This window comes from Schistocerca gregaria, chromosome 5, assembly GCF_023897955.1.
Source record: "Schistocerca gregaria isolate iqSchGreg1 chromosome 5, iqSchGreg1.2, whole genome shotgun sequence".
Classification (NCBI taxonomy): domain Eukaryota; kingdom Metazoa; phylum Arthropoda; class Insecta; order Orthoptera; family Acrididae; genus Schistocerca; species Schistocerca gregaria.
In genome coordinates, this window is record NC_064924.1 from 627,720,818 (window position 1) to 627,739,598 (window position 18,781).

At 47.7% G+C, this 18,781-nt stretch overlaps 1 protein-coding gene across 1 annotated transcript in view; it reads left to right on the top strand.

The window, feature by feature from the left end:
• Positions 1-18,781, top strand: part of LOC126273424 (pickpocket protein 28-like) — a 158,946-nt gene that overhangs the window by 92,276 nt on the left and 47,889 nt on the right. The window contains exons 6-7 of the mRNA XM_049976975.1: positions 1,781-1,850; positions 1,887-2,024. Coding sequence (XP_049832932.1) covers positions 1,781-1,850; positions 1,887-2,024 — 208 coding nt within the window. The remainder of the gene's footprint in view (positions 1-1,780; positions 1,851-1,886; positions 2,025-18,781) is intronic.

Sequence of the window (18,781 nt, forward strand, 5' to 3'; positions counted from 1 at the left end):
GGCTTGCAAAAGCAGCACAGCCGCGCCAGCTGGCGACGTGCGGGCCGCCACACCGGACACAGGTCGGCAGAACGTTGCTGCCGCGGTCGCAGGCGCGGCTGTCGTGCTCCCCTGAGCACTTGACGCACCGCACCGCGTTGCGGCAATACTTCGCAACATGGCACTCGCCCTGGCACCTGAAGCACTGGGGCTGGGGGTCCATGGCGGTCGGGAGAACCTCTGACGTCACTGGGAAGCCGAGCAGCTTCCGCAAGTCGAAGATGTCGCTCCCGCCGTCGACCGTGTGCACGGTCACGGCATAGAGCGGCGCCCTCTTCTTGTTGGTCCGGTTGTGCAGCCTTGCGGTTACACCACCAAACCCGGCTCGCAGCAGCCCTTCCCGGACCGCTGCCTCGTCACAGCACCAAGGTAGCCCCCTGAGGAGTGCCTTGGTCGTCTTCATCCTTCCTGCGGAAGGTGCCTTCTCACGCGCCGGCGGCGCGTCGACGATGTGGTCGGCCACTGCGACCTTGATCGCCCTGTGGTCGGCCACGTTTGCAGCTCGAACGCAGATCAGCGAGTCTGTATCGACAGACTCGTAGACCACTTCGTTCCGTGCGCAGTTCGTCATAGTGTCGAACAGCGCTGTCCACCCACCTTTACACTTGATGTATAAAGGGGGGACAGGCCGCGACTCGTCTTCTCGGGAGTTCCTTGCATGGTCGGCAGACTCAGTGAGTTGCGCAACCGAAGGACCCTTCGTAACGGCAGGTTTCCTCTGCGCACCCTTCTTTCCCATGCTGTGAGGCGCGGAACACGACAATCTGCACGCGTTGTGAAAACAACGCACGACAATTTGCTCTGCGCGGCTCCCACAGCACAGAAACCTCTTCACGAGCTCTCAACGGCCGAGTTAGCGTAGCGCGCAACGGCAGCGATGCGCTCGCCTCGCCAGCTCAGGCCGCTCTCTGCCATATTGGAGGATCTAGTCCAGTATTTATGCCCAGAGGGCTCTGGGTGCTCTCTCTGCCGTCCACGCCCGCCTGGCGCTGCTTGTAATGCGCTGTCTCTTCCCCAGTGTTCCCACGGACGTCCGCGCCCGACTTGGTCGCCATCTGTGGCAGCTGTCTGAGGCTCGTCCTGTGTCGGGCATTCCGTTCGCGGTCCGCGCCCGCCTGGTGCTGCTCCTGAGGCTTTGAGCCTTCCCTGGTACTCCCACGGACGTCCGCGCCCGCCTCGCCCAACATATGCAGTTGTGGCAGCTGCCTGAGGCCCGTCTCGCGTCGGGCGCTCCGTTCGCGGTCCGCGGCCGCCTGGCGCTGTTCCTGAGGTGTTGGTACCTCCCTGGTGCTCCGACGGTCGTCCGCGCCTGGCTCGTCCAACATCTGCGGTCGTGGCGGCTGTCAGAGTCCCTTCCTGCGTCGGCAGTCTCAGGTAGCACCTGAAGAAGGCAACGAGTTACGTGGCCGAAATATTGTGCCAGAGCGACATAAACACCCGGCAGTAGACCCGATTATTCGGCATGTCAACAAACTGTTGTTACAATATTGTTATAACATATCAATGCACATACAGTAAAAATTTTATCTCTCTGTCTCCAGCAGTTTGTGAGAAAATGTTCCCTATCGTGGGCGTATTTTAACATTCCGTATCCCCTTAAAGTGATGTTTGTCATTAAATCGTTTTCTTCGAGGTAATCAATAACAGTAATTAACAGTAATAATAAGTGCAGTTGTGGGATTAAGAAGCGAGTTTTCAGAGTGTTCGGTGAGCAGCCGCACCTTGTGCCCGCGTGCTGCAGGTACGTGAACACGAGCGCTCGCAGGTCCCGCAGCCGTGCCGTCAGCCGCTGGTCGGTGGACGACGGATACGTCACAGCCGACGACGAGGACGAGGGCAGTGACGAGGCCGGCGACGACAGCGACGAGGCGGTGTACCCCAGGCGCACCAGCGCCGCGGGCGCCATGGCCGGGCTCGACTTCATCCTCACCACCGACGAGCAGGACGTCGACGCCTCCTGCCGCTGGCCCGTCCAGGGCTTCAAGGCACCCACCCATTTATCTCCATAGAGACTACAGCAAATACAGAAAGCGCAGTAACGCAGCCGAACAGAGCTACTTGTTGTCATTTTACCACACAGTCACACTGCAGTTAAGCACTTCTGTGAACGATGAATAAGGGGCTGCATGCAAAATCCTGAACTTGTTCACGTGAGGCACTGGCTTATACCTTTGAGAATAGCAACTGACCAGGAAAGTACTTTGGCTCTAACAAACACAAATACACCAAAATCGTGTTTGAAATAATGTAAAGGTCTCTTATTGCACTAGTGATACTCCCGCATCTGCAAAACTCTGCAGTCGTCCGTTCGAGGCCTCTGCGTATGCCATGCCGCATTGCTCACTGACCTGCCGGTACGCCAGTCGGGACCAGTAGGGACGGTGCAGTGTGCCTCTGAAGTTGCGTTTTGTGACATTATTTGTGTATTGAAGCGTCAGATGGCTCGGCGATTGCTAATCAATCCTGCTAATGTATTGCGATTGGTTGAGATGAAGTTACAAAGAACCCTTCTTCGTGAAGATGGTATTGGTGTAGAAGACGAATCATTGGCATGTTTTCTGGTATCTATTATAGTGCAGAAATGTGAGCACAGTTACTGTTGTAACACTAACACATAATTATGATGATACGAATAATAATGACGTACAACTCACTGCAAACGGTAGTGCTACGGCAAGTGCGGGAAGAAGCGATGGAAGTAGTGACAGTGAATACTAACTGTCTCCCAAGAAGAAGGTTAAAGTTGCAAGTATCATCACGGCGTTTGATGACAACACATTGGATAACATGTACGATGATTATTACGTCAGAGGTTTCAACACATATGACAAGCTTCTGAAAATAAACGCTAAACTGAAGTCTAAAACCAAAATTACAAACATACTGGATTACATGGAAAAGAAAAGAGAAGGAAATACAGTTTTCAAAGGAAATCGTACGCTGCTGTTCAAGACCATGAAGGAGTGTGTAATGGCGAAATTCGATGAAGCGCGAGAATGCGGTTCCGCCGTTCATTATTGGCACTTAACAACGTTGGGCATTGGACGCAGCCAGAAATCTCTGGTGTACAAACTTTACAGCTTCACTAGGATTTATTATTATTTTGAAAAAGGAGTTTAGGATAACATCACGTCGTAGCACTATGCTCCAAGCACGAAAAGATAAGGATGACGAAGAAAAGCTGATTGAAAGAGTTCAAACGTTTGTTGCTGACGTCAATGAGCATATCACGAGAGAAAACATCGATATTAGTTCTGTATGGAACTGTGATCAGAGTCAGTTCAACTATGAACTTTCTTGTGACAGAACACTATCCATGAAAGGGGAGGGAAGCGCTGTCCCGATGTTGCAATCAGTTAACTGTGCAACACATAGTTACACCATCGATGTTGCTATATCAATGGACGGACGATTGGTAGACAAACTCTACTTTGGTTCCAAGAATCCAGTGGAAAGTTTGGATCTCGCGTGTCAAGGCAAATAGAAACACGGTGCCTTCCAAATGTCGTCGTCGATGCAAGTGTGAGTGGCACGATGACGAAACAACATCTGAAGTAGTTGTTTCTGTCGGTTTTGAATCCACATTTGTCGAGAAAGTCATTAGTACTTTGTGACTCCTGGTCTGGACATAAGGATGAACGAGTACTACTGGAAGCATCTGGTGAAAAACATGTAGATTTAAAAATCATTCCGCCTAAAACTACAAAATATATACAACATCTGGATGTGCATTTCTTCAGGCAGTATAAAATATATGCCAAGAGAATAACAGACTTCATTAAACTACGTTCCAGTAATATGCAGCCGAAATTGCACGACAGATTCTTTATCATGATATGCATTCTGTCATTTAAAATCGGTTATCTGCGGGAGTATACAGACCAAACGCTGGTTACGAGATCGGTGAACAAGTGAACAACTTCAAAAGTGTCGTGACGTTCAACACTGATATTCTAGAATGTGCGAATACACCATGCTATCAACTGGCATTTCTTCACTGTGCGTTTTGCAGTCATTCGTATTGCTCGGAGCATTTTATTGACATTCCGCATTTACATTTATACACTCCTGGAAATGGAAAAAAGAACACATTGACACCGGTGTGTCAGACCCACCATACTTGCTCCGAACACTGCGAGAGGGCTGTACAAGCAATGATCACACGCACGGCACAGTGGACACACCAGGAACCGCGCTGTTGGCCGTCGAATGGCGCTAGCTGCGCAGCATTTGTGCACCGCCGATGTCAGTGTCAGCCAGTTTGCCGTGGCATACGGAGCTCCATCGCAATCTTTAACACTGGTAGCATGCCGCGACAGCGTGGACGTGAACCGTATGTGCAGTTGACGGACTTTGAGCGAGGGCGTATAGTGGGCATGCGGGAGGCCGGGTGGACGTACCGCCGAATTGCTCAACACGTGGGGCGTGAGGTCTCCACAGTACATCGATGTTGCCGCCAGTGGTCGGCGGAAAGTGGACGTACCCGTCGACCTGGGACCGGACCGCAGCGACGCACGGATGCACGCCAAGACCGTAGGATCCTACGCAGTGCCGTAGGGGACCGCACCGCCACTTCCCAGCAAATTAGGGACACTGTTGCTCCTGGGGTATCGGCGAGGACCATTCGCAACCGTCTCCATGAAGCTGGGCTACGGTCCCGCACACCGTTAGGCCGTCTTCCCCTCACGCCCCAACATCGTGCAGCCCGCCTCCAGTGGTGTCGCGACAGGCGTGAATGGAGGGACGAATGGAGACGTGTCGTCTTCAGCGATGAGAGTCGCTTCTGCCTTGGTGCCAATGATGGTCGTATGCGTGTTTGGCGCCGTGCAGGTGAGCGCCACAATCAGGACTGCATACGACCGAGTCACACAGGGCCCATACCCGGCTTCATGGTGTGGGGAGCGATCTCCTACACTGGTCGTACACCTCTGGTGATCGTCGAGGGGACACTGAATAGTGCATGGTACATCCAAACCGTCATCGAACCCATCGTTCTACCATTCCTAGACCGGCAAGGGAACTTGCTGTTCCAACAGGACAATACACGTCCGCATGTATCCCGTGCCACCCAACGTGCTCTAGAAGGTGTAAGTCAACTACCCTGGCCAGCAAGATCTCCGGATCTGTCCCCCATTGAGCATGTTTGGGACTGGATGAAGCGTCGTCTCACGCGGTCTGCACGTCCAGCACGAACGCTGGTCCAACTGAGGCGCCAGGTGGAAATGGCATGGCAAGCCGTTCCACAGGACTACATCCAGCATCTCTATGATCGTCTCCATGGGAGAATAGCAGCCTGCATTGCTGCGAAAGGTGGATATACACTGTACTAGTGCCGACATTGTGCATGCTCTGTTGCCTGTGTCTATGTGCCTGTGGTTCTGTCAGTGTGATCATGTGATGTATCTGACCCCAGGAATGTGTCAATAAAGTTTCCCCTTCCTGGGACAATGAATTCACGGTGTTCTTATTTCAATTTCCAGGAGTGTAGTTAAGATTGCTGCGTTGCATATGGTATCTACAATTACATCTACAGTGATATCTAGAGCATGAATGCAGAGTTTTGCAGAAAAACGACACCCACCAGCACATTCAGAGGTACGTAATGGTCCTGTAACCAAACGTTCATACAGATCTGTTTGTTCGAGCCCAAGTACTTTCCTGGTGAGTCCGGAAAAGCCCACACATGCGCGTCCGAAGGAACTACATAGTAGCTCAGAATAACACCACCATTGCAATATCGTATTTATCCGACGACACCGGGCAACTCACTTTCAAGTAAAATGTCTCAACTCTACGGGAATATACCAGGTGATCAAAAAGTCAGTATAAATTTGAAAACTGAATAAATCACGGAATATTGTAGATAGAGAGGTAACAATTGACACACATGCTTGGAATAACTTGGGGTTTAATGAGAACAAAAAAAAAAACGAAGTTCACAAAATGTCTGACAGATGGCGCTGGACAGCAAAACGTCAGTGACTCCGCAAGACATTCGTCATGCTTGGCCTCCCAGGTCTCCAGACCTCAGTCCGTACGATTATTGGCTTGGGGGTTACCTGAAGTCGCAAGTGTATCGTGATCGACCGACATCTCTAGGGATGCTGAAAGACAACATCCGACGCCAATGTCTCACCATAACTCTGGACATGCCTTACAGTGCTGTTCACAACATTATTCCTCGACTACATCTATTGTTGAGGAATGATGGTTGACATATTGAGCATTTCCTGTAAAGAACATCATCTTTGCTTTGTCTTACTTTGTTATGCTAATTATTGGTATTCTGATCAGGTGTAGCGACATCTCCCAGACATATTTGAACTTTTGTATTTTTTTCTTCTAATACAACCCCATGTCATTCCAAGCATGTGTGTCAATCTGTACCTCTCTATCTGCATTATTCCGTCATTTATTCAGTTTTCAAATTTATACTGACTTTTTGATCACCCGGTGCATTGAAGAGCCAAACAAACTGGTACACCTGCCTATTATAGCGTAGTCCTCCGCTAGCACGCAGAAGTGCCGCAACACGACATCGCATGGACTCGACCAATGTCTGAAGTAGTGCCGGAGGGAATTGACGCCATTAATCCTGCAGGGCTGTCCAAAAATCAGTAAGAGTACGAGGGGTGGAGATCTGAACAGCACGTTGGAAGCCATCCCCGATATGTTCCATAATGTTCATGTCTGGGAAGTTCGGTGCCCTGCGGAAGTGTTTAAACTCAGAAAAGTGTTCCTGTAGCAATTCTAGATGTGTGGCGTGTCGCATTGTCCTGCTGGAATTGCCGCAGTCCGTCGGAGTGAACAATGGACATGAATGCATGCAGGTGATCACACAGGATGCTTACGTACGTGTCACCTGTCAGAGTCGTGTCTAGGTATAGCAGGGGTCCCGCATCATTCCAACTGCACAGGCCCCGCACCATTATAGAGCCTCCCCCAGCTGCAACAGCCCCTGCTGACATGCAGGGTCCATGGATTCATGAGGTTGTCTCCATACACGTAGACGTCTTTCCGTTCGATTAATTTGAATCGAGACTCGTCCGAGCAGGAAACAAGTTTCCAGCCATCAACAGTCCAATGTTGGTGTTGACGGGACCAGGCGAATCGTAAAGCTTTGTGTCATGCAGTCATCAAGGCTACACGAGTGGGCCTTCGGCTCCGAAAGCCCATGTCTATGATGTTCCGTTGAATGGTTCGCACGCTGTTGATGGCCAGCAATGAAATCCACAGCAATTTGCGAAAGGGTTGCATTTCTGTCACGTTGAACGATTCACTTCAGTCGTCGTTGGTCCCGTTCTTGTAGTATCTTTTTCGGCCGCAGCGATGTCAGAGATACGATGTTTTAGTGGATTCCAGATATTGATTGTACACTCGTGAAATGGTCGAACGGGGAAATCTCTTCATCGCTACCTCGGAGATGTCCCATCGCTCGTGCGCCGACTATAACACCACGTTCAAAGTCACTTAAATCTTGATAACCTGCCAGTGTAGCAGCAGAAATCGACCTAACAACTGTATCAGACACTTGTTGTTTTATATAGGCGTTACTGACGGCAGCGCCGTATTCTACCTGTTTACATATCTCTGTATTAGAATACGCTTGGCTATACCAGTTTCTTTGGCGCTCCAGTGTAGATAATGGATGTACGAGTGCAGGCCGTTGACATACGAGTATAGCTGACGAAATATGGAAGTTTGGGTCTGACTGTGAGGTGTTCTCGGATAGCCAAATGGGAAAGTGACCGCTCGCAAAAAGCGGAAAATCCGGGTTCAACTCCCGGTCCAGCAAAAATTTTCACTGTCGTCATTCCGTTATGTAGCTGATAGTTGTTCGCATTCGCAAATTGCGAATACATTTCATGTAAATTATTTCTCCTGCTCCCTGTGGTATTTTCTGAGGCTGATCAATTTGTCCATCGACTCGTAGGGTTTCACCTGATGCATCGGTCGTGTCGATCGATCCCACGACGTCAGCGCTGCATTGAGTACGACCTGAAGAATGATTTCGTAGGTCGTAGTTTCTACAGCCGAGTCTGATCCTTCTAAACGTGACAAATATCTCTGCCCCACTGCGGACAAAAAATCAAACCCATCGTAGCACGTTTCGTCGTTTGAAACTGCTTACATCCTCGCTATGTATATTTATTTGCCTACACATAATTTTACGTCAACCTGTCCGTGTTTACGTAACTTCTCGCCGTTTAACCCGTGCACCTTTGACTGTGGCACTCAGTACTTAACCTTATTGTCAATATAACACCACACTAGTGAAGTCAGTCTTCCTGTGTTGGTTAGTTTGTTGATTTTGGGGAGGGAACCAACAGCGAGGTCATCGGTCCCATCGGATGGGGAAGGAAGTCGCCCGTGCCTCAAAGAAACCATTCCGGCATTTGCATGAAGCGACTTAGGGAAATCACGGAAAACGTCCTTCAGGATGGCCGGACGAGGGTTTAAACCTGTTCCTGTGTTAATAAGTAGCTTGATCTATCGTCCACGATGTACAGCACATATCACAAAGTCATTTTCGGCCGCATTTTCAGTGGAACTAACAGGAATCACTGCCTCGGGCATGGGTTACACGGTGTGATGTCACGTACGTCCCAGTACTCGTTTAACGATCTGCTATGTTGCCTGTTGCTCGCATTATCTTTTCTTCTATTGCAGCAACAACTCGATTCGTGACCGTGTACCCCACAACTGTAGCAAATTTAATTCTGCTTTAAGTCGTTACATATACGACCAGGCTTCTTAGATCAGTAACATTCATCATTTGCGTTCAATAAGCGACTCTCTCCTTTTCGCATATCATTCGGCCGTCTTAGTGCTTCCTTAAAGCCAACAGCTGCTTGTACTGTTCCTGAAAGCCATTATATAGCGCCAGTTGGATTACTTTACTTAGTTCCTCCCCGCACAACCCATGGATGAATGTGTCTAAAGCTCTCTGATTGGCTTCAAACACCTGTATGCGGTTCTTGTTCTCGGCTTCTATCAACTCGTATATTTCAGCGTTAACGCTTAGAATTCTGTCGGCAAACTGCTCAGTAAATTCGTCTCGTCGCATCCGCAGACTATGAATTTGTTCTCAGTAGAATCTGAGAGCAGTTTTTCTTTTGAATCTCTGAACAACTGTCGCTTATAATTCATTTTAATCTTCTGATTTCACGCAAGTGGGCTCCTCGCTAATGAAACCTTGTACGGCTCACTGAATTTTTAATTTAGCAACTGATAATCTATCGAATCAGACCATGAACCTGTAAGTAGGCTGTTTCGGTTTTTTTATTGGTAACGCCGCCTCCACGTAGCGCTCTGTACGAAAATCACTGGCTGTGCCGTGTGCAGTCTGTGGCTGGTTTGCATTGTTGTCTGCCATTGTAGTGCTGGGCAGCGCCAGCTGGATGCTAACAGCGCGTAGCGTTGCGCAGTTGGAGGTGAGCCGTCAGCAGTGGTGGACGTGGGGAGAGAGATGGCGGAGTTTTGAAATTTGTAAGAATTGGTGTCACAAACTGATATATATATTATGACTATTAAGGTAAATACATTGTTTGTTCTGTATTAAAATCTTTCATTTACTAACTATGCCTGTCAGTAGTTAGTGCCTTCAGTAGTTTGAAACTTTTATTTAGCTGGCAGTAGTGGCGCTCGCTGTATTGCAGTAGCTTGAGTAACGAAGATTTTTGTGAGGTAAGTGATTTGCGAAACGCATAGGTTAATGTTAGTCAGGGCCATTCTTTCGTAGGGATTTCTGGAAGTCAGATTGCGTTGCGCAAAAAAATATTCTGTGTCAGTTTAAGCACAGTCTTGTATAAATTGTTCTAAGGGGACGTTTCATATGTCGACCCTTAGCCGAGGATACCTGTGATTTTTTTCTTGTAGTTTATGTAATTAGTGTAGACTTTGTTTATTGCTAGCGCGTAATCATAGAGAGAATTTCCTTTGTAGTTGCAGTCTTTCATTGTTGTACAGTAAAACAGTTGTGGCATGCATGTAGATTTGGGCCAAGTATTTCGCAGCTTCGCTTGCAATTAACTAGATATTATTTTCAGTGCTACATTAATGTGTTCTCTTATTTTGCTTTTTAAATTGTGGTTTTCTGTGTTGTTGTGTGAAATATTGTGACAATAATGGCGTGTGACAAACGTAACACTAGGCTCCAAAGTAAACTGAGAAATAATAGTGACGACGAGCGTAGCTTACCAGCACCATTGTGTAATGAATTAACAGACATTCTAAGTAGTAATTTGGTAACTATGCATAGGGAAATGGAGCGGGCGTCAAATAATGGTGTAGACAGTGAAACAGGTAGTGAACAGGGAAGCATTATCGATCGTTTGGTCGGCAACAGCTCGCCTCAGGAATCGGGAATGACAGGACACAACCTTGCAAATACTATACATTCAGGTTTTGCGTCCTCACCGTTTTCTCAAATAAGTCAAGACACATTTTCTGCCTATCAAAATGTAAATGTTGCCGGTGAAAATTCACTGCCAAAAAGCATAGAAAAACAGATTCCAGACACTAATACATTATTATTGCAATTAATGCAACAAATGGAACAAAATCAGAAACAAATGGAACAAAATCTTCAAAAGTTAGACACAATGGAACAAAATCTTCAAAAGTTAGACACAATGGAACAAAATCAGAGACAAACACAGCAAAAGTTAGACACAATGGAACAAAATCAGAGACAAACAGAGCGAAAGTTAGACGCAATGGAGCAAAAGCTTCAAAAGTTAGACTCAGTGGAACATACGCTTGAACAAACACGTGAAGATTTAACTACTTAATTACATAAAATCGAATCGAAATGTCAAAAAGTCTGTAATGACGTAAAAACACAAATTTGTGAGCATTTCCAACCTATTTTTTCGCGTCATGAAAATGCATTACAGAATCACGAAACAGCCTACTTACAAACCCAACGAGGCACCTCCAAGTTTTCGAAAGAATACTTTTACGTCTTCCTCGGGTTTCCGACGAAACACCGGCAATAATGAGAAATTCTTCAAGAGCTATTATTTGATCAGTCATGTTTAAGGCTGCGCTCACTTCTCACTGTTTTTTACCACTGAATTTCGTTTCGCAAATCGTTTGTAACGGTTTGGAGATCGACCGCGTCACTAATATTAGATTCTGTCGTTCTGATTAATGTACGCCAACAAAGCCACTTTAGTACAGTAACGTGAATTCCAGCGTTGGACGACCTCGCGTTGTCGGATGACGTCGACACTGCTGCTGATGCTGATTTTCCATGGGAAGACGGAAGGAACTTGGAATTCTCGGGAATTCACACATCGCTGCACCTCCTCAGGACTGTAGGACTTCCTTAATTGATGCCCAGGCTGACACCACTTCTATGAGGGAATTGTGGGTGTTGTGTCCACTACTGAGAACCTCCTTTAGTGCTTGTCAAGATTATCCAGGCACTTGATCCATAGCATACATAAATACGCGACACCGAGTTGTTAACTTCCATCACTTTATTTCCATAAGAATTGCACTGATCAGCCACGACATTATGACCTCCTACATAATAGAAGTTGTGCCCACCTTTGGACTGGATAACAGCGGCGACACGTCGTGGGATGGAAGCAATGTTGGCTTGGTACGTCGCTGGAGGGAGTCGGCACCACAACTGCACACACAAACCACCTATTTACCCTAAATTCCGGGGTGAGGCGGGATGTCCTGTGACGACACGTTCAATCGCACCACAGGTGTGTTCCATCTGGTTGGGGGGGTGGGGGGGACAGCAAATCAATTGGACACTGCCTCTGTAATCCTCGAACCACTACATCAAGCTCCTGGCCTTGTGACATAGCGCATTATCTTGCTGAAAAATACCACTGCAGTCGGGAAACATGATCCTCATCAAGATGTGTACGTAGTCTGCAACCAGTGTGCGATACTCCTTGGCACTCATGGTGCCTTGCACGAGCTCTGCTGGACCCACGGATCACCACGTGACTGTTCCCCAGAGCGTAATAGAGCTTGCCTGCCTCTCACAGTACATGTCAAAGTGCTGTTCCCCTGGAAGACGAAGAGCTTGATCCCTCCCATCGGCATGATGAGAAATTACCGGGATTCATTAGACCATGCAGTACTCTGACACTGGCCAAACGTCCAGTCCGATGGTTCATGTGCCCATTTCAGTCACCGTTGCCTGTGTCGTGGTGTTAAGATTGGCACGTGTGTGAGTCGTCGGCCGCGGTGGCCCATAGTTAGGAGTGTTTGGTGCACTGAGTGTTCAGACACACTTGTACTCTGCCCAGCATTAAAGTCTGATGTTAGTTCCGTCACAGTTCGCCGCCTGTCCCGTTTTACCAGTCTCACCAGCCTACGACGCCTGACATCTGTAATGAGGGGTGACCGACCAACCCCATGACGTCTGGACGTGGTTTCACCTTGGTTTCGCCACGTGTTGAAGACATTCACCACAGCACTCCTCGCACAGCCGACAGGTCGTACAGTTTCCGAAATGCTCGTGCCGAGCCTCCAGGCCGTCACAGTCTGTCCTCGGTCAAACTCAGATAGATTGCACACCTTCCCCATTCTACACACGGACAGCACGGTCACTGATACTACACGCACTCTGCGTGTGTCTGACTAGCAGTCATTCCTCGCCAGGTGTCGCTGTTATCGCCTGGATTGTGTTATACACACCACTGGCCATTAAAATTGCTACACCACGAATATGACGTGCTACAGGCGCGAAATTTAACCGACGGGGAGAAGATGCGATGATATGCAAATGATTAGCTTTTCAGAGCATTCACACAAAGTTGGTGCCGGTGGCGACACCTACAACGTGCTGACATGAGGAACGTACCAACTGATTTCACATTCACAAACAGCAGTTGACCGGCGTTGCCTGGTGAAACGTTGTTGTGATGCCTCGTGTAAGGAGGAGAAATGCGTACCATCACGTTCTTTGATAAAGGTCGGATTGTAGACTATCACGATTGCGGTTTATCGTATCGCGACATTGCTGCTTGCGTTGGTCGAGATCCAACGACTGTTAGCAGAATATGGAATCGGTGGGTTCAGGGGGGTAATACGCAACGCCGTGCTGGATCCCAACGGCCTCGTATCATTAGCAGTCGAGATGACAGGCATCTTTTCCGCATGGCTGTAACGAATCGTGCAGCCACGTTTCGATTCCGGAGTCAACAGAAGAGGACGTTTGCAAGACAACAACCATCTGCACGAACAGCTCGACGACGTTTGCAGCAGCATGGACTATCAGCTCGGAGACAATGGCTGTAGTTACCCTTGACGCTGCATCACAGACAGGAGCGCCTGCAATGGTGTACTCATCGACGAACCTGGGTGCACGAATGGCAAAACGTATTTTTTTCGGATGAATCCAGGTTATGTTTACAGCATCATGATGGTCGCATCCGTGTTGGGTGACATCGCAGTGAACCCACATTGGAAGCGTGTATTCGTCATCACCATACTGGCGTATCACCCGGTGTGATGGTATTGGATGCCATTGGTTACACGTCTCGGTCACCTCTTGTTCGCATTGACGGCACTTTGAACAGTGGACGTTACGATCCGTGGCTCTACCCTTCATTCGATCCCTGTCAAACCCTACATTTCACCAGGATAATGTACGACCGCATGTTGCAGGTCCTGTACGGGCCTTTGTGGACTGCTCCCCTGGCCAGCACATTCTCCAGATCTCTCACTAACTGAAAATGTCTGGTCAATGATGGCCGAGCAACTGGCTCGTTACAATACGCCAGTCACTACTCTCGATGAACTGTGGTTTCGTGTTGAAGCTGCATGGGCAGCTGTACCTGTACACGCCATCCAAGCTCTGTTTGACTCAATGTCCAGGCGTATCAAGGCCGTTATTACTGCCAGAGGTTGTTGTTCTTGGCACTGATTTCTCAGGATCTATGCACCTAAATTGCGTGAAAATGTAATCACATGCAGTTCTAGTACAATATATTTGTCCAATGAGTACCCGTTTATCATTTGCATTTCTTCTTGGTGTAGCAATTTTAATGGCCAGTAGTGTAGATAGTACGTTGGTGGTCATAATGTTCCGGCTCATCAGTGTATTATAACGCGCTTTCTACGCCTAACCGTCTTAATTGTGTCTGGCATAATATCACGAATAGAAACGGATTTGTCAAGACTTCACTGAGAGCCGAAAAAGACATAAGGCTAAGATGCGACAATTCATCCTAGTGTTCCCATAAACCAGCCCAGGACGATACGAGCTGTGTGAACAGAGGGTCTGTGGTTTTGAATCTTTGTGTCACCATTGGGAAGTAGTTGTCTTACCATGGGAGGGACCTGAACAGTCAAAATGGTCACATAATCCTTCCCAGTACTGCGACCTTGCTGAGTACTGATGAAGCCGTGAGAAACCACGATACGGCTGCCCACATCATTACAGAACGCCCTCGATGTTTCACTCTTGGGACGTATGCTCGGCCACAAGTTAGTGTAAAACAAGACCAGTCCGAGCAAATGACATTGTTCTACTGTTCCTTAGTTCAGGTTCTGCAGCTTCAGCGTCACGTTTCCATGTTAAGGGCATCTGCATCGCTGATGAGTGAAATTGAAATTCCAGCTCCCCTGCAATTCCCAGCCTGTCGAGCTACGTTCGTGTTGTTTCGGTGCTGACACCTTCGCGAATGCGATGTTCAGTTCTGCAGTGACTTTTGCAGATGTTGTTCTCTTATTTTTTGCCACGTTCCTCTTCACTGCCTTCCCGACCCCTTGTGTCAGCCCACACCTTACGAACATACAGAGCATCTAACCTTTCCTCTCCTCATTCTATGGTTTTCAGTACAGGTCCATCCTTTTTCAGTGCATCTCTAGCGCCTAATTTCAGGATATTCTCCCTTTCTGCATCTTCGTTTTACTAACAAAACGAAAAAAGTCAACATCTTGTTTTTAGTACCTTCAAAGAATCTCCTAAAACAAATATAATTTTTTCCACTTTTTTAGTTACTTTGTAGCGATTTATGCAGTATAGTGTAGATGGGTAGACCACATAAATAACAAGGAGATATTGAATAGAATTGGGGAGAAGAGGAGTTTGTGGCACAACTTGAATAAAAGAAGGGATCGGTCGGTAGGACATGTTCTGAGGCATCAAGGAATCACTAATTTAGTACTGGAAGGCAGCGTGGAGGGTAAAAATCGTAGAGGGAGACCAAGAGATGAATACACTAAGCAGATTCAGAAGGATGTAGGCTGCAGTAGGTACTTGGAGATGAAGAAGCTGGCACAGGATAGAGTAGCATGGAGAACTGCATCAAACCAGTCTCAGGACTGAAGACCACAACAACAACAGTGTATATAGTTGTGAGAGCTCATCCCCGTCCTTGTGGGACAAGGCGGATGAAATAATAATAATAAAAAAAGAAACAAAGAGTAGGTCCTGGTGGTGGAAACAGGGAAAGCGGAGGGAGAGGTGAGGCGAAGACAGAGTACAGCGAAGGAGAATATGGGCAAAGAAGTATCTTTTGCTGTACAAGAGAGAAGAGGTCTAGAGGAACAGTAAGACGGATCGTTGTTCCCGAATTACTGACACATTCTTGTGGGTATAAACTTTATTCTTAAACGAGAATAGTTAGAATACGTGACCAGCTGCATCAGTTCGATAAACTCAATCACCTCCTAGCTTCAAGCTTTATTATGTTTAAGGAGATTGTTTTTAACAATATCAATCGCCATATCTTTGGAACGTTACTGCACTAGTTCTTAATGTCCAAGGATACCATTCTAGAGCAGTTCGTAATTGTGCTGTCTTTAAGTTCCCTGATAGAAATCACACTGGCACACACCGAGGGGTTGGTGGTATACACGTACTTTTCTCTTGTAAGAGCTGAACACGATCAGAGACACTGCTGAAGAAAAGGAGGCACAGTGGTGAACTAAAGAAAGTGCAAATTTTATTGTACTCCACTTCGTTTTCCGGCCACGAGTGGCCTACCGGGACCATCCGACCGCCGTGGAGGATGCGGATAGGAGGGACGTGGGGTCAGCACACCGCTCTCCTGGCCGTTATGATGGTATTCTTGACCGAAGCCGTTACTATTCGATCGAGAAGCTCCTCAATTGGGATCACGAGGCTGAGCGCACGCCGAAAAATGGCAACAGGGCATGGCGGTCTGGATGGTCGCCCGTCCAAGCGCTGACCACGCCCGACAGCGCTTAACATCGGTGATCTCACGGGAACCGGCCTATCCACTGCGGCAAGGCCGTTGCCGCAAATTTTATTGTGGGATAAGAAAACATTTTGTAAAGACTTTTTTATGACCTCTACTTTGAAAAATTCAAATACACTGTTGGAAGAAATCACAGCATCATGAAGGAGTTGTGAGACATAAATGATAGTTGTGAGGCGTGTTTCTACATCTGAAAAATTCTGCAGCTGAAAAATTCTATTCATATTTCGCACCAATCGCAAAAGTGCGAAGCTAGTGGCGCCACTATGATGATGAAAATCAGTTTTGCCTTAAATACACGCTGTACCGCTCGTCAGCGTTAGTTATCTTTGAGATTGGATTTGGCGAGTTGACGTTATTCAAGAATGACTTTAAGGTGACAAAGACTCTGCTATCAACACCTCACTAAGTTTGAATGAGATCGTGTAATAGGGTTACGAGAAGCTGGATGAGCCTTCTGAGATAATGCATAAATACTTGACAGGAATGTAGCCACTGTAAGTGATAGCTGGCGGCGGTTCTCACGAAAATGTGCAGGCGCAAGAAGATTGGGTTCTGGACGGCCGCCGGCCTCTGTGGCCGAGCGGTTCTAGGCGCTTCAGTCTGTAACCGCGCTACCTCTACGGTCGCAGGTTTGAATCCTGCCTCTGGCATGGATGCGTGTGATTTCCTTAGGTTAGTTAGGTTTAAGTAGTTCTAAGTTCTAGGGAACTGATGACCTCAGATGTTAAGTCCCATAGTGCTCAGAGCCATTTGTTCTGGACAGCCACATGACACTACCGAGAGGGAAGAACATCGTTTTCGGCGTATAGCTCTGGTGAATGTATTGTAGAAATTTGAGCAGCAGTTGGCACCACAGTGACACAACGGACTGGTAAAAATCGGTTACGTCAAGGACAGCTCCGACAGCCGCAAACCACAGCCATTGGCGACTTCAATGGTTTCAAGAGAGAGCTCATTGGAGGGTAGGATGGAGGTCTGTTGTGTTTTATGATGAAAGCTGGTTCTGCCTCAATGCCAGGAAGGCCTTATGTTGGTTAGAAGGAGGCAAGTTGATGATCTGCATCCAACCAGTCTGAGTGCTAGCCACACTGGATCTGTACCTGGAGTGCGGTTACGTATCACAACAGGAACACTCTCCTGGTTATTCTACGAACCCTGACGGCCAATTGGCATGACAATTTTGGTGATTCGTCCTGTTCTGTAGCCATTCATGTACAGCATTCCAGGGGATGCTTTCCAATAGGATCACGGTCGCCATCATACCGCTGTTGTAACCAAACATGCTCTACAGAGTGTAAATATGTTTCCTTATCCTGCTCCATCACCAGATCGGTCTCCAATCGAGGACAAGTGGGACATCATCGCCGGCCGGAGTGGCCGTGCGCTTCTAGGCGCTTCAGTCTGGAACCGCGTGACCGCTACGGTCACAGGTTCGAATCCTGTCTCGGGCATGGATGTTTTTGATGTCCTTAGGTTCGTTAGGTTTCAGTCGTTCTAAGTTCTACGGGAGTGATGACCACAGATGTTAAATCCCATAGTGGTCAGAGCCATTTTTTGGGACATCATCGGACGACAACTCCAGCATCATCCACAAACCACATTGACCGTTCCTGCACTGACCAACCAAGTGGAACAGGCATGGATCTCCATCCCACAAATTGACATCCGTGAGCTGTACAACACAATGCCTGCACAAATGTTGGTATCCTCGGAAATGAGGCGGCCGATATAGTGGCCAAGGCTGCAGTCTCTCTTCTTCAACCTGGTATTCGCATGATTCCCTTTCACCGATCTACGGACTGTTTTATGTTGTCGTGTTACTCTTTTATCGCAGCCACATTGGTCGACACTTCTCAATAATAAATTACGGGACGTGAAATCTCTTCCCTGTGCTTGGACCTCTTCCTTCCGAACTCGTCGTCGGGAGGAGGTAATTTTAACTAGACTCCAGATAGGGCACTGTCTTTTTAGCCATCGACATCTTTTAAGTGGCGATCCTCCCCCACTTTGTCCCCACTGCTATCAACTGTGGACGGTGAGACACCTTTTACTTGAGTGCCCCTATTTTACTCCGTTACGCTCCCATCTACAGCTGCCGCCTGATATATCTTCCATTTTAGCAGATGACACGCTCTCAACTGATCGCGTTCTCGAGTTTATTAGTGCCAGTGAGATGACGTCATTCATTTGAAGCTCTCTTTGGGGACAAACAGCCCCCCTTCTATAGTGGTTTTTTTAAGCTTTCCTTCTGCTTTTAGTTTCCCCACTTTTTTGAGTTTCGCTCCCATTGCTGTTGGTTTCCAGTTTGGTTTTTTGACCTGTTCCTAAATCACAGACCGGGCGCTAATGACCGTAGCAGTTTTGCTCCCAAAAACCATAAAAATACAATGCATGCACATTTTCATGCTTGCATATAACAGTCTGGCGGTCACACTTAATGTACCAGCATTTCTCATTTGCAATGACTTCTCGCGGTTTCATTGGTTTGCGATATTGTAGTGTTAACCACTTAAATGTGTTTCCAGACAAAGCCATTC